At 37.0% G+C, this 16,060-nt stretch overlaps 1 protein-coding gene across 4 annotated transcripts in view; it reads left to right on the top strand.

The window, feature by feature from the left end:
- The window catches only part of LOC306885755 (A-kinase anchor protein 9-like), a 120,248-nt gene that overhangs the window by 2,176 nt on the left and 102,012 nt on the right, over window positions 1-16,060 (top strand). For all 4 annotated transcript variants that reach the window (XM_079442525.1, XM_079442523.1, XM_079442524.1 and 1 more), the window contains exon 2: window positions 11,228-11,431. In XM_079442525.1, coding sequence (XP_079298651.1) covers window positions 11,228-11,431 — 204 coding nt within the window. The remainder of the gene's footprint in view (window positions 1-11,227; window positions 11,432-16,060) is intronic.

Below are 16,060 nucleotides of genomic sequence, written 5' to 3'. Positions count from 1 at the left end.
GTCTGAGATTGTCCATGTTGTTTTTTTAGGTATAGTATCGGATGTATTTGTCAAGCAATAGTTTATTGGATCTCTATGGCCTTACATTCTTGTTTGCTAACACATTGGCCTCTTCAGGGCATGATGATAACAGAACCGTGTTATTTTATAAATAGAGCAGATTCCTCTCTGGCCGAGTCTAAAAATACTCAGAGTTTGAAGGAGTGGTGAGATTGTGACCCCTCTGTGCTGGAGTGTTCCCTATGAAGTGAACACATGTGAATGAGGTCACTTGCGCTGACCTGTCTGTCTAATTCCCGCTGACAGGTTTACATGATGAGCAAACACGGATGTCGTCTAAAGCTACCTGTTTGTCTCATCCTTTCAACCCAAAGATTTTATGGCGGTGAGATGTTTAGAGTTTGTTTACATTCGGTGAGTGTCTGCTTTGGTAAGTGACTTAATTAAACGTTAATGAATAACTGAATTCTGTGAATAATTTTAAAGGTGTAGTTCGCCCAAAAATGAACATTTGCTGAATATTCACAGATTTGTATAAATGTGTCTCTGCATCAGTGTCTCAGCAATGGATGCTCTGCAGTGAATGGGTGCCGTCAGAATGAGAGTCCAAACAGCTGATAAAAACATCACAATAATCCACGCCACTCCAGTCCATCAGTTAACATCTGGAGAAGACAAAAGCTGAAACAAATCCAGCATTAAGATGTTTTTAACTAAAACAAGAGTTCATAATCCATAATAACTCTTCCTCCAGTGAAAAAGTGTTCTGGACTGAATCAGGAGAGAAATCTGCGCTAATCAAGCTCCATTTACAGCCCAAAACAGCTCTAAACAAATATGTGGCTGGATTTTAATGCACTTTTTCACTGGAGGAAGCGTTATTATGGATTATGAACTCGAGTTAATAATATCTTAATGCTGGATTTGTCTCAGCTTTTGTGTTCTCCAGATGTTAACTGATGGACTGGAGTGGTGTGGATTATTGTGATGTTTTTATCAGCTGTTTGGACTCTCATTCTGACGGCACCCATTCACTGCAGAGCATCCATTGCTGAGACACTGATGCAGAGACACATTTATACAAACCTGATGAACAAACACACTCATCTACATTTTGGATGGCTTGAGGGTGAGTAAATATTCAGCAAATTTGAATATTTTTCAAATTTTCAAATTTGAATATTTTTTTCCTTTTAAAATACCTTTAAAATTATTCACAGCATTCTGTTGCTCATTAATATTTAATTTAGTGCCACAATATTGTGAAAATTAATCCCCTGTGGGCCTTTTTTGTCCAAGAAAATCAATATTTTCCAAACCGGGTTTACATCTGAAATTATTTGAGCTATACTGAATCAAACTAAATGTCATTGTAACATGCAACTTTAATTTCTCAGGTACAAGTTAATGCCTGAACTAGTCAATTAGAACAAAAAAAATCACAATAGCTTTGTAAATGTCAGGAGCCACTGAATAAAGGCGTTTGTGATGGAAAGAGATAATTCTGAATGATTCATAATTTCTTTTGTAAACATTTGGACTGAATGCGAACAAAAGCAGAAAAACTTGTTTCTTAAAATTGTGCTGCTTTGGAGCAGAAATAAATCATTGCAGACTGATTGCGTGTTTTGTCCAGTAAAATATTAAAGCCTTTCTGATTGTGATGCTCTAGTTTGAGTTTTCTGTGACTGCCCAGCCATGTAAGCAATCTCTGTGTTTACTTATCAATAGAAAACTCCTTAGTTTGTCATTAATTCAGTTGATAGGTTTGCCGTTATAAGTCAAAACAGCTTTTTGTCAGTAACAGAAGCATCATAACATCTTGTATTCCTTTCTGAAAGCATTAAAGCATTGTGCTTGCAACAGCAAGTTTCTGGGATCGATTGCCAGGGAATGCATGAACTGATCAAATGCATATCTTAAATGCAATGCAAGTGGCTTTGGATAAAAGCATCTGCAATGTAACATGTATTATGTGAGTTGGTCATGCTGAGTATTTGCATGTTGCACAGCACTGTGATGTTACGTTTGCACAAGACCGATAAAGGGATTTTTGCATGTGTGGACTGGAGGCTTTAGAAAGATCTTGATTCGTTTCAGCACAGTGAAAGACTCGGTGGATGACCTATGAACCCTGAGCTCATGTGTTTGGTGCATCATGTGCTGGCTCAGATCTGCTGTTTGCTTTGCTGCACCGAACGGTTGGTGTTCAGAGCAGCTGTCAGCACATGTTCTCTTCATGCCAATGTCATTAGTGAGTGCTCCAGACGCTCAGGAACACGACTGGAGAACAGTCAGTGTCTTCTGCCATTGCAAAATGGAAACGCTGCATTAGTAAATAAGATGCAAGATTAGAATTAGTGCATCATTGCATGGTAGATTATTCCAAAGAGGGGTGATTTATTATTTCAGAATGAAGTGTGCATTCATGCATGTTTTTTCCTTTTTGTGTTGGAGAGTGTTGTTGCAGCAGTTTTTGCATGAACCTAAAAGCAAATTAATAATTAATTTTAAGGTAATGAGGTAATTTATCTAGATGGGTCATTCCATGTCAACTTAACCGGCTAAAAGTTTTGATTTTCTTTCTTGTGAAAGAAATGCATAAATGAAGCAGAAAGCCAAATATTAAATGTCATGGATGAATATTTACGGAGTAATCCACTATTTTGTAAAATGGGGTCAAAATGACAATTTTCACCAGAGAGCCAAATTACTTGAGAGGTCCATTAGTAAAATTAGTTGACTTCAGTGCTTCTAGAGTTATAGGCATGCAGACTTTTTATATTTTATAAAAATTATATTTTTTGGCACCCAGACAGGTATATTGTTTTGTTAGAGTCAAACAAGACAACATTGTTGTTCTTCACACGTTCCTCAGTCAGCTGAATGCAAAGTGTTATTTGACCAATGAATAGGCTAATGGAGCCTAATTGAAATCCCTTTATCTCTGGAACTAGACCATATATTGCCTTAAAAATCAAGATGCCAAAATAAAAGTTTGTTTAGAACCAACATATAAGAGGATATTAATATATCTTTAACATTTCTTGAGTTACCGGCATGCAAATTTGGGGAAAAAAACACACAAACAGCTTTTTCCCATTTTTGAACAGACCATTGGCATATATAATTCAACACAGATTGCTAAAGTCAACAGATTTTACTAATAGAGCTTCCAGTCTCTGGCTAGAAATAATATAATGATGCTGCCATCTTTTCAAAGGCATTTTACCCTCCTGTAATTTGGCTCTGAATCTCTGAATGTCATTTTGACCCCCTGCTACAACATAATGGATTACTCAGTAAATATTCATCTAGTGCATTTAATATTTTGTCTCTCATCACTATTTGTGTTTGTCTTTCTTTAGAAAAAATATATGAACAAAATCAAAAAATTTAGTCTGAGAAGTTTTGCTTGATTTGACACAGAATTACTCCAGATGCATGCATGCAAACTCAAGCTAAAAGTTGAAATCTGAGACACGTCTGATATCCGGAAATCAGACCTGTGCATTAGATTAGAACTGAGGCCTTATGCACACTAATACAGACCTGAATCCTTCAACCGTGTCCAGTTGCCTGTTTAACTCGAGGTCGGTTCCATTATGTAAAATCAATTGTTCCAATCCAGCGTGCAATGAAAGTGTTTTCTGCCTTCACCAGATCTGAAGGCCTTAATTTATGTGTGTGTGTTGTTGATTGTAAGTTAAAAGCTCTGGTTAACAAGAGGTCAGGCCTTGAGTATTCAGACGCGCACACAAACCCTTTGTTAATCCCGATCAATAGTCTGCTGAAATAATTGGCTTGGCTGATAAACACAGTTAGTGTCACTCAAGAGATATTACAATAAAACTAAAGCAGGCTGCATAATTAAATACCTCCTACACACTTGGCCATCGTGATCTTAATTAACGGCAGCGCACGCTCACCAAATTATTGTGTGACCCTGTTCTGATGCTCGTTAGCTGTTGTCAGTGATTGTTTGGCACGTGACGGATACATCTGTGATTTGTGTCTTGGGTTTTTATGATAAAACACTTCTAAGAGCCCTTATAAAGGCCCTAGTGTTCATCACAGAATGATATATTGGACATTTAATATCAACTATATTACCATTCAGATGTTTGGGGTATTATGTTAGATGTAGCTATTTTTTTGTTAGCTGCATTATTTGATCAAAAATACTGTAAAAACTGCAAAATTGTGAAATATTTTTTACAATTTAAAACAGCTGTTTTCTATGTGAATATGTGTTAAGGCGAGACACGGCAGGCAAAAACATCGTTTTTTTTTTATTGGTCAATTTTGAGATTTTTGGATATTTGTCTTCAATAACATGTCTTCTTTCAGACTTGTGGTGAAAAAAAGTCCGAAATACACATTTAGGTCTTTATTTTACTGCACTTTGTCTGTTTGCGTCTGTAGATTTCTCATAAATTCAACAAAAGTTGGCGTTCTAAATCAACATGCTGCTCCGCGATCTCTGCCTGTACCCAGTCATCACGTATACTGCTGGAAAGCTCTCTCTCTTCTGTACAATGCTGTCGGATCCAAATATGGTCATTTCCTTTTTATCAGCAACCAATCGTGAAAGTAAAAGAGGGGATTTAACTCTAAATGCGCAATCTCATTGGCTGAAGACAATTTCTGACAACGTGATTCGTTCAGAATCGTCACATGACATGGTATGCTTTGACGCTTCCTTGTTTGGTTAAGCTTTCCGCGGGATCTTTTGAGTGAATTAATGAAAATGACTTCGCGTCAATCATCGAAAAGAGTACAGCAGTTGTCACTTGCAAGGGGGAAAAGGAAAATTAGTGATGGATTACCCAGTGAAATGCCCTCGGTGAGCGCATCTGAACGTAAGCTGTCGATGGGAGGTTTAGAATTTCTAATGTCAGAAATAGCCCAATACGTGTGGCTGTTACCACCTTGTAACATAACATTACTGTAACAATATTTGTTTTGTATGGATGAAATATTTATTTATTTATAAGATTTATAAGAATAGAATAAAGTGCCATCTCATTCATTATGTTGTGTTGCGGTGGTCAGTTTTACTTTTACAGTACAGATTTCTGTGTGCTGTATCTATAAAAACAAAACAAATGAACAGTTATTGATACAATACACATTTCATTTTAGCGGCAGAAATTGAGAGAGGTCTTGAGTCACTTCACAGGACCAGGCAGCAGGTCAGGCAGGCCTATGCAGATATTGATGCAGATGTGGCAGAGTTGCTGAGAGAGGATGCAGATGCGGTGATAGATATCAGTGTGTCTTTTGATGGCACTTGGCAGAAAAGAGGGTTCACATCACACTATGGGATCGGGGTGTGCATCGATATTTTTACGGGACTGGTGATCGACTTTGAGGTTCTATCCTCCTATTGCCATGCTTGTGCCCTTAAAGAAGCTGCCAGGCATGAGGGAAAGATTACAGATGAGGAAATTGACAGCTGGAGAGAAACGCATGACTGTGCACAACATTTTAGGGGCTCAAGCAAGGCTATGGAGCAGGAGGCAGCGAAGAGGATGTGGGCCAGGTCTGTGAGTCGCCACCAGCTGAGATACATTCAGATGCTGTCAGATGGGGACAGTGCTGCATTCAGGGAGGTGGTATCCCTCAACCCATACCCTGGGCATGAGGTAGTAAAATTAGAATGCATCAACCATGCCCATAAGCGTATGGGCACAGCACTACGAAAATTAAGTGTTGAACGCAAATTGGGGGGGAAGGGTCTGGGAAAATTAACGGCCAAAAAATGTAAAACATTACAAAATTATTGCAGGGGGGCAATTTTAAATAACCAGGGTTCCATAGAGAAAATGAAAAATGAGATCTGGGCTGGTCTCCTCCATAGCATGTCCTGTGACGAAGTCCCCTTGCACACCAGGTGCAGCCTGTCCTGGTGTTGGTATAGGAGAGCGGAGGAAAATGGAGAAACTCCAGAGAGCCACAGGCTCCATGCAGGAAACTTTTTGTCTCGGGAGGTGGGCCAGAAGCTGATACCTGTATACCACCGCATGTCAAGTGACAGCCTGCTGCAGCGCATGCAGCATGCTGGCACTCAAAATGCGAATGAGTGCCTCAACGCCGTCATTTGGGCCCGCTGTCCAAAAACAGTGTTTGTAGGTAAGAGTAGAGTTGAGGCAGCTGCAAGTATGGCCATTTCAACTTTTAAGACTCTGAGCACAGCTAAAAAGCTGAAAAGGCATCAGCAAGAGAGGGTGAGGGGCCTACATATGGTGCAGGCATGGAGAGCTAGGCTTTCAACCCTCATGGGTGAACTTTGTGTTCCGATGGACATAGATGACTAGAGTTGCAGTTCTGATGATAAGTTTGTGTCTGTATTTGTGGTTCTCTGTGGTTAGTTGAAGGTCTTATTTGGCAATGTTGTTTTATTCAGTTGTCAGTGTTCATGGTCTACATTGTTATAAACATTTACTTGGCCAGTTGTTTTGCTTGTTAGCCATGTTTTCATATAAAAATGTGTGGATTTTTACAATATAAATCTTTAAAGCCCGTTTTCTCAAAATGACTTTTCTCTCATACTCCAAGTCCGAAATCTCCACTTCAGTAGCACCTATATACACCAAACTTTCCAGTCTTGTACCTAGTTATATTATGAAGACAATTACAGAGGGATTTGTAAATATATTATTCCTAGCCTGATTTATATAACATTTTATTCCAAAAAACATGGCGAAAATAAATTTTTTAAGGCTATTGACAGTATATTCTGATTTACAGGATAACAAAAGTAGATATCCATAAAGCCCTCTGTAATTTTTTTCCCATCTAATATGTGAACACAATGAAAAAAGAATTTTGAACCTGGCTTTATCCAATTCTGAGATTTCGTTTTTTAAAATATATGCAAATTAGTGCATATTTAATTAGATAATGCCTAATTTGCATATTTAAACATAAAATTACAGAAACTTTGTAATACATTTTTTTCTCATCTTAATGTAGGTAATCAACTGGGAAAGTTTCATGGTGATATCTGCTAGTTAAAAATTTTACCCTATTCACCTGTAGTGTCTCGCCTTAAACTGTAATTTATTCCTGTGATCTGCAGCTGTATTTTCAGCATCATTACTCCAGGCTTCAGCGTCACATGATCTTCAGAAATCATAATAATTTACTGATCAACAAACATTTCTGATTATTATCAATGTTGAAAACAGTTGTGCTGCACAATATGCTTTTCAAAAGAACAGCATTTATTTGAAATAGAAATCTTTTGAATCATTATACATGTCTTTGCAGTTACTTTTAAACAATTTGATTTTTTTCTTCATTAAAAAAATACTTCTTGTATTACTGCATGTTGGGGATGCATTTGGCATGAGGACAGTAGATATGAGCAGAAATGACCTGGCACTAAAGTAACAACAGACCTAGATTTGACCGAGTGCAATCGCAGTCTTTCCAAATAGGCCAAACGGGTGTCAGCAGGGGACGCTCACCTCAGGGAGCTGATTAGATAACCCAGAGATTAATGCCAGCCTTTGTGGGGAAAAACAAATTAAATGTAATTTCAAGCTGTGCAACTGCTTCTGTTCCAGCTCCTGCTATTGCTTTCTTGGATTTTACTTTAGGACTCATAGAAATGGCCGATATATTGGTGACCGGACCAATATCAGCCAGCATTAGACTTGCTTGGAGCATTTTCTGAAATTGCAGTTGGTCTGAAAAATGGAAGCAGGCCTTCGTTTGGTCTCCACGTGTTAATGCAGTTTTTTGTTTTAAATGATGCAAAACAATAGATCTACATATGGAAGCCGGTTTCTGCCACTGAGTAAAAATAAAAAAAGGTTATCCCACAATTCTGACTTGAAATTTTGAGTTTACAAATCGCAATTCAGATTTTTTCCTCCCAGAATTGCGTGATAAATCCTCGCAACTGACTATTTTCTTTCAATCTTTTTTCCCCACTCAGAATTGCACTGTATAACTCGTAATTGCGTGTTTATATCTCACAGTTCTGAGAAAAAAGTCAGAATTGTGAGATATGAACTTAAAAACGTGAGAAAAAAAGTCAGATTTGTGAGATCTAATGTATAAACCTGTAATTGCGAGGAAAAAAGACAGATTTGTGAGAGATAAATTTGCAATTTCCACATCTATAATATCTTTCATCATAGTTGCTGTAAGAAGTTTGATCTCTGTTTCTCTCTGTGTGTTTTATTTGCATGTGTCAGAGTCTGGTTGTTATTCTCCCTCTCTGGATGTTTTTACAGCTGCTGCTCTTGTGAAGTTGTTTTGTTTCTCAGGTGCATCTTTCCCAGGAGTCTCTGCTGTATCCCATGATCCCACAGGACGGACGGCTGTGATCAGGGTTGAGTGTGTTAACATTGAGCTCACGTTCTGTCCCACGCCCATCTCACCTCTCTACTCATTAGTGTTCATTTAGCATAATGGACATGCATTAGTGCGAATGCTCTTTTTGCTTGTTTACATAAATAATGTAAAAGCCGCATGCGTGATTCCTGCTCCGTCGCCATGGTAACAGCAAAAGAGAGTTTTTGAATCAGCTGTATTTCGGCTCCGGCGTTAAGAGGTTTCCTGGGAAATGTGTTTCTCACTCGTGTTCTTGAGCGTTTGAGAGGGAGTTTCTGGGTGAAATGTCACCTTGAAGCTGATGTTCAGAACAGACTGAGATGTCCACGTGCTATAGAGGAGAAAAAGGTTTTTAACTATAACAATTTATAGAAATTAATTTATGAGTGTCTTGTCAGTGCATTGCAAGTTCACATGCATGTTACGTATCTGCCAAAGAAATTGTTATACACTGAAGACAGGCTTTTATTTTCTTCATTCTGTGGAGGGATTTAACAGACTGAATTAAAGAAAATTAATGAAATGATTGATGATACAGTTGCAATAAATAAAAAATAAAAGCACATTAAATAAATAAATAATATAAAAGTGCAATGAAAATGTATATTTATTTCAAATAAATCAAGTACAGTGAAAATGTATTTCAGGTCACTTTTCATTTTGCATAAAAAATTTGCATTTTATGCAATTTATATATTTGTAGTCACTTTCATTATGCATATGTTTATTGATTGCAACATGATTTATTTTCTGGATTGATATTTTTATTTTAATATTGATTTGCTTTATGCAAATTCACATTTCAATTAGCATTCTAAAGTGTATTCATGTGGTATTTTACATCCTTTTTCATTTCACATGAAATAATGTTTTTTTCTTTTCTATGCTATCATTTCATTGCATTTTATTTATTTATTGCAACATTCGATGATGCATTTAATCATTTGATTATGTAATTATTTGCGAAATGTAGTATTAAATCCCTCCTAAAACCTAAAGATCTTTGTGAAATGAATCCAATATGAACTCATGTGGTTTGGAGTCTGATGGAAACAGCGGGGTGTTACTGCTGAAGTGCTGCTCTGGTTCAACAGCTGTGTGTGTGTGTGTGTGTGTGGCTAAAGACAGGTGTGTGTGTGTGTGTGTGGACAGACAGGTGGCCATTACTTTCTTTCTCAGCTGCTGGGTTTGTGACGTGTCTGTGTGTGTTGAATTACAGATGCTGTTATTCTGTCAGTTGTTCTGTTTAGCCGTGGGTGGCATGCAACTCATTTTATTCATGTGATGTGCAGTATTTCAGAGTAGAAAGGTTTGTTAAACAGAAAAAATGTAGAGAGGCATATGATTTTTTTCCTTTGGGGATTGATTGAATTGAAGTCGGAAAGTAAATGTAGAAAAATTAAGAGTGATTGATGGCTTCAGATGAAGTGTTCCTGTAGCTCGAACAGTAGAGGACGATGCTAGCAACGACAAGGTCATGGGTTTGATTCCCAGTGTTAATTAAATGCAATCTAAGTTGCTTTGGATAAATGCATCTGCCAAATGCATAAATGAAAATCCAGCTCAAGTTTTTACGTTTTGAATCCTTGACCTAATTTAGTGTTCCTGGTCAAAAATCAGAATTGTGAGAATAAAAGTCAGATTTGTGAGATATAAACTTGCAATTGCAATATATAAAAAAAAGGTCAGAATTGTGACCTTGTTTTATTTTTTTAATTAAGTGGCAGAAACGGATTTCCATATTTATAATATCTTTATCCATAATATCCATAAATGGAAAAACCAGCCCCAGTTTTTATGTTTTGAATCCTTTTCCTAATTTGGTGTTCCTGGTCAAAAATTATTTATTTTTTTACTTGCTTATAAATCTCTTGTTACACTATATTATTACCATATCTTGCATTCAGTCTTTTTGTCAACTTGTTTTCTGTCAGTTAGCACAGTTTCTGTGTTTCTTTTTGGATCTGACTAATCGTAGGCCTCGTTGTTCTGAACCTATGCACCTCAATTTAAAAGCCAAAATTATCCACAAATAATGCATTTTCACTCAAACTGAGGAGCATGAGCTCAGATCAGTGAGGCCTGTGATCAATCAGATCCAAAAAGAAACACAGAAACCATGCTAACTGACAGAAAACAAGTTGGTAAAAAGATTGCATGCAAGATTTGGAGATAATGTAGCATAATAAATTTTTTGTAGGACGAATATTTCTAACCAAGAAAAAAATAAATCCCAATAAGGGGTTTAGTAAGTTTTAGTCCAATGCATTAACACTAACACTAGCATTTTCAGGGAAATGAAAATCCTCTCCGGTCAAAGTGACCTGAACACAGCATGAGGGCTAAGAAAGTAAATAGTCAGGGTTTAATTTACACTTCCAGAGACTACGGGATCTTCACACTGGGCTTCTGTATTTGGGTCAGTAAGTGTAATCCAGAGCTGCTCTGGTTTTTAACAGTTTAGTGTCTGACAGTAAATCCTGTTCCAGCACGAACGAAGGATTCATTTGATCAAGATGTTCATGGTTGAGTTTTCAAGAGCTCGTATTCCTTCCTGAAGATGATTTATGCTTCAAATGAGTGATAAACAACAGATAGATGTGAGCGTATGCGGTTGCATATTGATGAAGCAGATGTCTGTCTTAATGGGCGTCTGTGCTGCTAATCCAGTTAAAGCAGAGTTGAAGGATTTGTGGTGGCAAAGTGCAGGAAGGTGACGGTGTTGATCAACAATCAGCCATGATTCGGCTCAGCTTCACCAAGCTGTGCCGCGTTACTGTGGGTTTTTACGGTCTAGTTTCTTCCATTCACAGACTTTCTCTCTCTGTGTGTGATTTTTGTCGCTCATAAGCGTGTGTTTGTGTCTGGTCTCCTCCAGCTGGCCGAGTACCGGCAGAGGAAAGCTCAATCTGATGGCCAGAAGAAGCAGAAGAAGAAGAAAAAGAAGCCGGAGTCGGACGTCGAGGAGCAGGGGAGAAATGAGGGCGAGGAGCAGGGAGGAGAACAGACCACCGTGTTTTCTCTCTCAAAGACCCTCCGAAGCGGAGAAACCGTCACACACGACCAGACCTACACCATAGAGGTGAGCAGAGTTCATGATCGCTCATCGAGACACTGCCAAATCAACCTTTATATACACTGCCACTCAAACGTTTGGGATCAGTAAGATTTTTAATGTTTTTAAGGGAGTCTCTTCTGCTCAGCAAGGCTGTATTTATTCAATCAAAAATACAGTAATATTGTGAAATCTTTTTGCTATTTCTAATATTGGTTTCTTATTTTAATATGCTTTAAAATATAATTTATTTCTGTGATGCAGCGCTGAATTTTCAGCATCATTACTCCAGTCTTCAGTGTCACCTGATCCTTCAGAAATCATAATAATATACTGAATTATAATCAATGTCGGAAACCGTTGTGCTGCTTAATATTGTTTTTTGGAACATGTGATACTACTTTCTTTGATTCTTAGATGAATACAAAGTTAAAAAGAGCAGCATTTGTTCAAAATAGAAATCTTTTCTAATAATATAAGTCTTTATTATGACTTTTTATTCTTTATTCTTTTTATTCTCCCTCCTGGATAAAAGTATTAATTTATATAAAAAAAAAAAAGAGAAGAAAAATGCTAATATTTAAGCATTCTTAAAGGAATACTCCACTATTTTTGAAAATAGGCTAATTGTACAACTTCCCAAGAGTTGAGTTTTATCGTTTTTGAATCCATTCAGCCGATCTCCGGGTCTGGCGGTAGCACTTTTAGCTTAGCTTAGCAAAAAAGTGGAGTATTCCTTTAAATCAACATTTACTTCATGCATTTACTTGAGATATAAACGTGAATGAATGTAATTCAAATGTAATAAAAATTAAGTCTTGAAACATTTAACAAAATTTAACCCATGTGTTCAATTCAAATGCACTCGGCCTGTTCGCTAAAACAAGAACAAATATCTGTCAATGGGGAATGAAAACTTGTTTTTCCTTTTGAATTAAGTTGATTTGACGGATATTTGTTCTCGTTTTAATCATAAACTCACTTCATTTTGATTAATTTCTCATAAAACAAGACAACAAAACATTTAGAGATCATATTGACATCGTGTTGCCTTATGATTCATTCCTTTGCTTGGTCTTAAAAAGGTCTTAAAGTCTTAAATTTACCTTCATAAAACCTAGCTAACTATCAAGATACAGACTTTAATGGGGTTCCTGAAGTAAATGTGATGTTATGCCCTCAAAACCCATTTGAACCAAAAATGAAGGATGGAGTCTGTTCCCTCATTTAAAAAAAAAAAAAAACATCCATCCATCCATCCATCCATCCATCCATCCATCCATCCATCCATCCATCCATCCATCCATCCATCCATCCATCCATCCATCCATCCATCCATCCATCCATCCATCCATCCATCCATCCATCCATCCATCCATCCATCCATCCATCCATCCATCCATCCATCCATCCATCCATCCATCCATCCATCCATCCATCCATCCATCCATCCATCCATCCATCCATCCATCCATCCATCCATCCATCCATCCATCCATCCATCCATCCATCCATCCATCCATCCATCCATCCATCCATCCATCCATCCATCCATCCATCCATCCATCCATCCATCCATCCATCCATCCATCCATCCATCCATCCATCCATCCATCCATCCATCCATCCATCCATCCATCCATCCATCCATCCATCCATCCATCCATCCATCCATCCATCCATCCATCCATCCATCCATCCATCTTTAAAACTCACAATGTCCTGATCCTTACCTGAGCTGTGGGGTTTCTGTCTGAAATGCCTGTATAGTGTGATTTAAAATCGCAGCACTGTACACGTTATGATTATGGTTACTCAAATAATGACTATAATGACATGAATGTAATCACAGTACTCTGTTTACAGGAGCTCCAGCTTTAATGGCATTATGAAGGTGCATGTAAACGCAGTCAGTGAGCAAACGCTGTGTTTCTGTCTAAATGCTTGTCGTGGGTTGGTTATGTAGATGTTTCTGCAGGCTGTTGTTGTGTATGAACTGCTATAACTAATGTTTAAAGGTGAAGTGTGTAATTTCTGCGGCTCTGAAGGGAATTACAGAAATAATGACTCCAAACAAACATAGAGGCCATGCATTATTGAAGAACAAGACTTTCTGCTCAGTGATTCAAGAACTGCTCTGAGTGACAGTGATATTTTAGTATCAATGAGATACTATGGTTTTATTAATATTGAATTATTGAGTTTTTATTTTTAGATTTTTCATCCTCAATGTAATTTTAGTTCAAGTTTTAGTAACCTAATTTTGTAGTTTTTGTCATTTATTAGTTTTTTTAAAATATATTTTTATTCTTATTTTTTCTATTATTTAGTTTTTATTTTTATTTTAGTTTAAATTATTTTAGTACTTCAAGTTAGGGTTATGTGAAATGTTGTCTTGAAATAAACAAATATATAATTTTGATATTTTATTTCTGTTACCATTTATTTTATTTTAAGTAACATTTTTTTTCTGGTTTTAGTTAACTTTAACAGTTCTGGTGAGTGATTTTTTTTTTTTTTTAGATTGATAAGTCTTCATGCCTTTGAGATTTTGTTCGTTTGTGAGTCTTTTTGAAAATTAAAATATCTTGAAAAATTACTCACCGTTAATTACTCACTGTATATGAGTTTGTTTCTTCATCAGGTTTGCATCAGTGTCTCAGCAATGGATGCTCTGCAGTGAATGGGTGCCGTCAGAATGAGAGTCCAAACAGCTGATAAAAACATCACAATAATCCACACCACTCCAGTCCATCAGTTAACATCTGGAGAAGACAAAAGATGAAACACATCCAGCATTAAGATGCTTTTAACTAAAACATGATTCCATAATCCATAATAATGCTTCCTGCATAAAGTGCATCTCCTCAAAATCCAGCCACATATTTGTTTAGAGCTGTTTTGGGCTGTAAACGGAGCTTGATTTGTGCAGATTTCTCTCCTGATTCAGTCCAGAACACTTTTCACTGGAGGAAGCGTTATTATGGATTATGAACTCTTGTTTTAGTTAAAAACGTCTTAATGCTGGATTAGTTTCAGCTTTTGTCTTCTCCAGATGTTAACTGATGGACTGGAGTGGTGTGGATTATTGTGATGTTTTTATCAGCTGTTTGGACTCTCATTCTGACGGCACCCATTCACTGCAGAGCATCCACTGCTGAGACACTGATGCAGAGACACATTTCTACAAACCTGATGAAGAAACAAACTCATCCTGATCTTGGATGGCCTAAAGGAGAGGAAATATTCAGCACATTTTAATTTTCAGATGAACTTTAAAGACTTCTCTCTATCTATATATAGACATATTCTGTATGTATATTTAAACAGATTATAGAATATTTATCTTCACAGCTCTTTTGCCCTCATGATAGATTTATGCGATGTGTGGATGTTTTTAAAGCACGGCAGGTTTGTGGAGTGTTTGCAGTTGTAGATGAGTGTGAAATTAGTGGTTGCCCAGGCAACAGACAACTGAGTTTGAACTGGCTAAGCTCTGTGTGTGTGTGTGTGTGTGTGTGTCGGCTGTCCTTGCAGTAGAATAGCAGCGCTGGCGTGATCTCGCTCTATTCACTCAGCTCTCAATGCTTTATGAAGGTGCTTTATCAACAGAGGTTTCTCCAGGAGTTTCACCTCCATCTGTGTGCTTATGCTCAATCTCTTTGTTTGAACAGAACACCGTTCTCTTTAAGCACAGAGAGACTCCTCTGGGCGCTGCTGTTTCAGTGTGTTTCTGAAGTGCAGTATGTCGGTGACACGTTTGCATTTAAATCACCACGGCAAAGTTTCAAGGGCTCGTGTAACTTCCTCCTGTAGCTGTTGCTGTGGAAACAACGCTTGTGAGCGTTGCCGTGGAAACACCGCTTGTGAGTTGCCGTGGCCAACGCTTGTGAGTGTTACCGTGGAAACAACACTTGTGAGTGTTGCTGTGGAAACACCTCTTGTGAGTTGCCGTGGCCAACGCTTGTGAGTGTTACCGTGGAAACATCGCTTGTGAGTGTGCTGAAAACAGACAGAACTCGTGTTATATGGTGAATACGTGTGTCCGATGGGTCATATTACTGACCTGCTAAATTAACTAACAGCATTTAACTAGTAAATATAATCTGTGTAACTGAAATTTCGAGTCTCGTTTGCTACGTATTGCTTGTATTAATAATGAATAAAAGTAATACACATATTTATTTATTTATATAAGCACACTTCTCATCCAATTATCAATATGAAATCTATTTATTTTCATTAAGCACATTATTTTCATTCACTGAGTACAGAATTGTTTATTCTTTTTCATTATGCACATTTTCTCCTTCAGTTATTTGTACTGAAACTATTTGAATTAACCCATTTTACCTTATTAAAACAATTAAAACAAACTAATATATATATATATATATATATTTATTTATTTATTTATTTATTTATTTCTGGAAGCACATAATCTACTCCAATTATCAATAGAAAACCTTTTATTTTATTTATTATAATTTTTTTTTATTTAAGCATATTTTACCTCCAATTATCAATACAAAAGCTATTTATTTATTTATTTTCATGATTCACATTTTCTCCTCCAATTATCAGTACAAACCTATTTATTTGAGTTAAGCTCATTTTTACTTCTGATTATCAAAACAAAAACCATTTATTATGTAC

This window comes from Barbus barbus, assembly GCF_936440315.1.
Source record: "Barbus barbus genome assembly, chromosome: 19".
NCBI classification, from domain to species: domain Eukaryota; kingdom Metazoa; phylum Chordata; class Actinopteri; order Cypriniformes; family Cyprinidae; genus Barbus; species Barbus barbus.
The sequence above is the reverse complement of the archived record's forward strand: the minus strand, read 5'-3'. Positions and strand labels throughout refer to the sequence as shown.